General features: G+C 36.9%; 1 protein-coding gene across 1 annotated transcript; it reads left to right on the top strand.

Moving 5' to 3' along the window:
• Positions 1 to 4,046, top strand: LOC136217199 (uncharacterized). The gene is made up of 3 exons (XM_066003793.1): positions 1 to 144; positions 978 to 1,382; positions 1,868 to 4,046. The coding sequence occupies exons 2-3, from the start codon at positions 1,027 to 1,029 to the stop codon at positions 3,789 to 3,791; spliced, it is 2,280 nt and encodes a 759-aa protein (XP_065859865.1). The 5' UTR covers positions 1 to 144; positions 978 to 1,026; the 3' UTR covers positions 3,792 to 4,046.
• Positions 4,047 to 7,434: the final 3,388 nt, after the last annotated feature.

The following is a 7,434-nucleotide window of genomic DNA, read 5'->3' as shown; positions in this document are numbered from 1 at the left end:
GCTCCAAAAACTTCTCGTTTTATTGCACTCAGCAACAAATACAATTACCATTTTCGTATTCGCTCTCGCCAGTTTAAATTCTGTGAAATCTAGGGTTTCTTCTGCAATGCCGTAAATCCTGGATTTTCTCAACTCTGGTGCCTGGTCAGCTTTTCTCTTTCATTCTCTCTTTTATTTTTCCGTATAGAATTCTTCTTTTGCATATTCTGTTCATTGCTGATTCTAGATTTTAGATGTGTGTTTCATATATTTTAATTGCTAGTTCTTGAGCTTGAACAAAGGTTCCTTTATCTGAATCTTGCATGCTTAAGACGATTACAATTTGAAATTGTGAATCATCCTGATATTTGAACGAAATTTTCCCAACAACCTATTATATGACACAGTAGTGTTCACCTGTACTCTCAACGACCAAATGAATTAGATCTAGGCTTATTAATAATAATTGAAGGTGTTAAAGATGCTTTGAATCTCCACTTTAAGATGCTTTGAATCTCCACTTTAAGATTCTAATAAATCTATTTGGTCACCTAGGGTTAGTGTTCATCTGACCCTATCTGGGCCCGGATTCTGACTGGCCAAATGAATTCGATCTAAGCTTATTAAATCTAAGTCTTAGAATGCTTTGAATTTCCACGTTAAGATTCTAATAAATCTATTTGGTCATTTAGGGTTAGTGTTCATCCGGCCCTACCTGTACCTTGAATAACTAAATGAATTTATTCATTCAATGGCTTATTAAATTTAAGCTTTAGAATGCTTTGAATCTCCACATTGAGATTCTAATAAGTCTATTTGGTCATTCGGGGTCAGGTGAACTACCTTTATATGATATTTGATAAAGGTCAAAGGGTTGTATGTAACATAAAATGGTAAGAAACTGCATTTACGGAACTCTACATTTAATTGTTAGCTTTATGAATGTGAAATTGGATAGAAACTCTATTGTTAATGACTGATAATTTTTCTTTCCGCAGAATCTTTTCTCTTAATTGAGTTTCAATTACTGGTACTTACTGCAAAGCCATGCCTGCGGATAAGCTCATTGTTATATGTCAGTCAGGTGGGAAGTTCATCTCGACTAGTGATGGTTCATTGTCGTATACAGGTGGAGAAGCTCATGCTATTAGCATAAACCGTGACAGTAAATTCAATGAGTTGAAGTCTGAGATAGCAGAGATGTGGAGTTATAATCATGATGAATTTACTATAAGATACTTCGTCCCTGGTAACAGGCACACTCTGATCACTATATCTAGTGAGAAAGACATACAACGTATGATTGATTTTCATGAAGGCTCTCTAACAGTAGACATTTTTGTCGTCTTGATAAATGAGATATTGCCAAATGATGCTGATGCCTCAGCCGTGCCTTGTAGTAGGTAGTGTATATTTAATTTTTCTAGCCTTTGTTTGGACGTTCGGAGTTTAATGGAGGTGAGAGTCAAACGAGGTAATGGAAAGAAAAGGGAAGTGATAGAAATAAAAGTTAAAACTTAACATTGTTTTGGAGTTTATAGAATGTAAATTCGTTTGCCAGTTTAAATATGAAGTGGAAGGAAAATTAAAATTTACTCTGCAGAGACAAATTTTAATGAACTTTCCATTACTTTTTCATTAACCCCCAATTTGGAGGTTAAAGGAAGTAAAAGTTCAACTTTCATTAACTTTCCCAAATTAACTCTTAAACAAGGTTAATGTGATATTTTACATTCCATTACTCGCATTTACCTTCATTAACTTCCTCCCAAACAAGGGCTTAATGTATGTCATTGGTTTACTGTTTTAAATTGATCTCTTGTCTCGCGATCAGGAGTATGAACAACTTCTAACATTTGGAATATCTCGTGCACGGTTGCTCTTGCAGGTCCAGCGGTAATACGGTGGTTGAACCCAGATCCAGCGGTAATACAATGGTTGAACCCAGATCCAGCGGTAATACAATGGTTGAACCTGTCACACCTCTCAATGTTTCACCTGTTAATTTTGTTGCCGGGGACATGGAAGAAAATAATCCCTCGGGTAATGAAGCTGTTTATACTATACAGAATAAACTTTTTAAATCATGGGAAAATTGCATAACCGGTCTGCACCAGCAGTTTAATACTGTTCAAGAGTTGCGTGAGGCCTTACGTAGGTATTCTATTGCTCATGGGTTCAAATTGGCTTTCAAGCATAATGACGCCACTCGTGTAAGTGCCAAGTGTAAAGCTGAAGGTTGCCCTTGGAGAGTTCATGCATCGAAGTTGTCGACGACTCCTCTATTTCGAATTAAGAGAATTATTGAAACACATATGTGTGGAGCTGAAACTGGTAGGTTTAGTCCTCCTAAGGCATCAAGGAAACTGGTTGCAACTATTGTCAAGGAGAAGTTGCGTGATACACCAAACTTCAGCCCTAAGGAAATGGCCAAACAGATCCGTCAGGAGTTTGGAATTGAACTGAGATATTCACAGGCTTGGCGTGGGATGGAAATTGCCAAGGAAGAGCTTCAGGGTTCATACAAAGAGGCATATAATCAATTACCTTGGTTATGTAAGAAGATGCAAGAGACTAATCCTGGTAGTGTTATCACTCTTGCCACAAGGGAGGACCAAACATTTCATCGTGTATTTGTAGCCCTGCATGCTTCAATATTTGGTTTTCAGAATGGTTGCCGCCCTTTAATTTTGCTTGATTCTATTTTGCTGAAATCAAAATATCAGTCTGACCTGCTGACTGCAACAGCATTCGACGGAAACGATGGCATTTTCCCTGTGGCTTTTGCTATAGTAGATGTTATCACTGATGATAATTGGCATTGGTTTTTGGAACAATTGAAATCTGCTCTTTCACCTTTCCAACCAATAACATTTGTGGCAGACCGACATATCGCATTAAGACAGTCAATTTTGCTGTTATTTGAGGATTCTCACCATGGGTTTTGCCTTCATAATCTATCAGAGGACTTAAAGAAGGACCTTAAGGGCCCGCACACTGAAGAAGTTTTGAATGTCATCATCGGTCATCTTTACGATGCTGCCAATTCAGCCACACTTGATGGATTCAGAAGATGCATCGCCAGCATTAAGAGCATCTCACCCGAAGCTTTTGAATGGATCATGCAAACTGTACCTGAACACTGGGCGAATTCGCTTTTTGAAGGTTCACGGTTCGGCCATTTCACATCACGGTCAGGTCAATCTTTTTATAGCTGGGTGAATGAATTGCCAACGTTACCAGTAGTACAGATTGTTGATACCATCCGCCAAAAGCTGATGGAGCTGATTTACTCCCGAAAGGTGGAGTCAGATAAGTGGTCGACGAAATTGACTCCATCCTTGGAAAACAAATTGCAAAAAGGGATTCACAAGGCAAAGTCACTTCAAGTTTCATTGTCTCCGGGTGGCGGTTTTGAGGTATATGACTGTTTCGGTGACACCAATGTTGTTAACATTGATACCTGGAATTGCAGCTGCAGGGAATGGCAACTTAACGGTTTTCCATGTTATCATGCTGTTGCTGTCCTTCAACACTGCAATAGAGATTTGTGCGATTACTGCTCCAGATATTATACAACTGATGCATATCGTTTGGCATATATGGAGCCCATAAATCCAGTTCCAACAGCAGATAAGCCAGTGAACAAAGAATCGTCTCCAATCCAAGTAAAACCTCCTCTTCTCCGACTTCTATCTGGCCCACCGAAACAGAGGAGAATTCGTTCAAAAGGAGTGATTAAAAGACCATTACGCTGCAGCAAGTGCAAAGGAGTAGGCCATAACAGAGCAACATGCCATGTTTTCTCGTAGATGCTTTATGTTTTGTGGAACTTTGAAATTATTATTTATGTAGTGGAGAGCTTGGGTAGATCAGCGTAATTAAGCGTAGAAAAGACGTACAGAACTTGTTTGTTTAGCATTAGCACACAGTGATCTGCTCATGTATACAGTCCTTTTTCAGGTTTTCGTCATCTCATGATTGAAGAAGTCATAACTTGGCTTTAAGCTTCCTGTAGAGTTTTTAGAAGTTGTGATTTATTACTTATATGTCATATGCTGTTATCATCCATTGTTGTTATCTGTCATGATAGCTGAAAATGGTGCCTGCTTCTTTCTCTTCAGGGTATCTGAGAGTTAGGCTCAAGGTTTCCATGCTTGCCAGGTATGCTTAAATAGCTTTTTCTCCTCCTAAGTTTTCCTCTATATGTATCAAGAGGAAAACATTAAGCTTGAGTCCACACAACCTCAGCTTTTGATGCACATGTTTGTCCTTGCAACAATGACTGCCAAGTTGAATGTCATGTGTGGAACCATGTGGAGCAGTGAATGCTCTACCTGCATTTCTTCTTGTGGGTAGGTTTGATCATTGCCTGGTGGTTGAAGTTCAGCCAGCCATATGCTAGCTGCAGATCATAATGCCCATATTTTGTTGGCACCCCCCTGCACCTTTCTGTTCCTTTCCCTTACTACACCTCATGAAATATCTTTTTAGCAGTTTTATTTTATCATTATTATTATTCTTTAATAAAAAAAATGTTATGCTGATTGCTTGATGGTGCCTTATTGAATGACTTAGTCTAAATCTTTTCAATCCAAAAACATCATACAATATCAAGATTCTCTGTAGGTATATGATAGTGACGATCTAGAATTCGCCGATTAGGGTGCGCTAATTAATAGATGCTATAGTCTTCATATATATTCTGTTCCTCAAGTAATTAGCTGAGGAAACATCTTAGATAGTTGGCTAAAGAGGATCATAATAGTGTTCAAGTACAAAAGATAAGGATAAGAAGGCAATAATGCAGTACATTTAGTACTGAAAGCATACAGGGTAGTACATTTAGTAGAAATTGATAGTACATGATTGTACTATTAATTATGAGCCTTCTGCTTTTCTAATCTATATAAAGACCCCAAGACAGAATAACCCCAAAACCATGATTCATTCAAAGTCTTGTTCCTTTCCAGTAAAAACAATGTTCAAGTTTTATATATTGACTACATGGATATTTAGCGGCAGAAGAAAGTAGTAGGTAAGTGAGAGAAAGGGGTGGAAGAAAAGGCTGGGAAGAGGCAGAGCATGGATGCAGCTACTAACAGAAACTCTCTGTTTTGGTTCCACCCCTGCACTGCCTCTTCCCTGGCTTCTGCCTCTTCTTTACTCTTCCCTTTCTTCTTTTATTTCTAACAGTTTTTTCTTCAGTCAATAATCCTGCTGTGTTCCTTTTATCACATTATTTTTTTGGTAAATATTCTCTAGTTGTTTAGCAGAAGTTTTCCTTTTCACAAGTGGAAGGAATTTTCTTGAAATGATTGGAAATGGTGATTCAAGCAATATCAGGGTAAATTACACCCATGACTCTTCAATTTGCGCTTATTTTTATAATCCGCTTATTTTTATAATCCCGAACTTTAAATTCAAATATTATTATGGTTATTGAGTTTTGTATGTTACAAATACAATGATTCATTTTACCGAGTCCAAGATGACCACTTCAATCGGAAGTAACTCACCATGGTACACCCGATCAAAATGTATGTTTGAACTTTTTGAATTATTTAATTGTTGTTTGATTAGAGAATGAAAATTGATTTTTTAAACAAATAGGAAGTAACTCATCATGGTAGAGCTGATCAAAATGTTTGAACTTTTTTATTTTTTATTTTGAAATCATTTAGATGTTCTTGGGTTAGAAAAGAAAAAATTGTTCTTTAAGAAATACGGTCTTAACAAAATTTAGGTCTTTTGAACTTGGTCAATGCAATCATAAAACATGCCATTATTTTGATAAAGTGTAAATTTTATTGATCATAATGTTTAGTTTAAGTTGAGAGGTCATTATATTTTTAAAATGTAAAGTTGAGGGACACAATAATAAAAGTGACGGTAAAATTGAAGGATCACGAGTGTAATTTACCCAGTGACATCATTTGCTTGGTGGTTAATTAATTAATTAATTTACTTTTTAAAGTAATATCACATATTTTGCCCAATTGATTGATGATTCATTAGATAATGCAGATTAAGTTAAGCAACCCCATTTTGAGCTTTTTTTTTTTTTTTGAAACCAAAGGAATATTATTAATAATCATGACGAAGAGACATAGTTAAGAAGTCGGGAGGTACAGGCCACTCACCCCGACAATTAGGAAATTGAGAGTTCCTAGCTAAACAATGAGCCACACCATTGGCAGTGCGTTTGACAAACGCAATAAAGCAATTGATAAGCTCATTTAATAAGACAACACAATCTCTGACTATGGCGCTAAAAGGCGATGAAACTCCTAGCGAGCTGGCCATTGATTGAACCACAACTAGACAATCCGACTCCACAATAACTGACTGCCATCTTTTGCTTTTGATCCAACTTAACCCTTCCCGAATGAAAAGGGTTTCTACGAGGGGCGGATCATCACAAAACGGTACTTCACCACTCTTGGCTGCCACGAACTCCCCATCCTCAGTCCGTACCACACAACCAAAGCCCGCCATATTTGACGGGTGAAAGATTGCTGCATCGACATTTAGCTTCAAGGAACCTCTAGGATACTTTTCATTTGGTGGCAAGGGAAAGTTAGCCTTGACAATGAAATATTGTTGTCAACAAATTCTTGTGGTGCATATTTCCTCTGATGGAGGTGGAATGAGATATTCTTCTACTTATTGTTTCTTTTAATTGTTGCCCATTTAGAAATCCGTCTAAATTGTAACAATTTATATTGGTTGACTGACCATTATTCAACTTTTAGACCTGTGCCTCTTACTTCTTTGACGTACAATTATGGTTAAATTGTATCTCATCGTAAAATGAATTTTGATGGCTCTAACTAAGGTTGTAAAAGACGCAAGACGCTAGTCGGATGGACATGGCTCTAGAGAATTAATCGGATTTGTATTTTTATATTTTTTATTTGTTAATCGTATGCATTATACTATCTAAAAATAATAATATAAAATTGTTTAATATAGAAAAATACGTATATTTATACCATATATCTTTTAAAATGTGTAAATATCAACATTTGAAATCATTGAAACAAAACATGAACATTATGACGCTAGTTAGTTAGCTTTTACAATAAAAAATGTTTTTGCTCATCGTTGCTTAGGCGGTGTTCAGGCGGTCTATGCAGAACCTAAGCGGTTAAAAATTGTATAGGAGTAAAAAAAAGCCTTGAGGTATTAATCGGAGAAAATCGGGGCTGATTTTCTATTTCGAGTGTCTAAACATTCCAAACAGCCTTGTTTTTGGACGGTGACTCTAGTAAAGGGAATTATTCATGATCTGATAGACTCCTAAATTGTGATGGCTCTAGCAAAAGGAACCCGGATCGGATCATGCATCTACTCGTGGATCCCTCTAGTATAAAGTTAGTTGTAAACAACTATACTTTGAAAAAACAAATGAATAGATGAACCTGAATAATGATTACCATGAAACAGCTATCA

The sequence above is a fragment of the Euphorbia lathyris genome, chromosome 2, assembly GCF_963576675.1.
Source record: "Euphorbia lathyris chromosome 2, ddEupLath1.1, whole genome shotgun sequence".
Lineage (NCBI taxonomy): Eukaryota > Viridiplantae > Streptophyta > Magnoliopsida > Malpighiales > Euphorbiaceae > Euphorbia > Euphorbia lathyris.
This window is presented reverse-complemented; position numbering and strand designations above follow the sequence as displayed.

What these genes read in the sequence shown, in the direction of transcription:
- LOC136217199 (XM_066003793.1), top strand. Translation starts at nt 1,027, where the DNA reads ATGCCTGCGGATAAGCTCATTGTTATATGTCAGTCAGGTGGGAAGTTC. An exon ending in TCAGCCGTGCCTTGTAGTAG is followed by an intron (nt 1,383 to 1,867) that starts GTAGTGTATATT and finishes TTGCTCTTGCAG; the next exon opens with GTCCAGCGGTAATACGGTGG.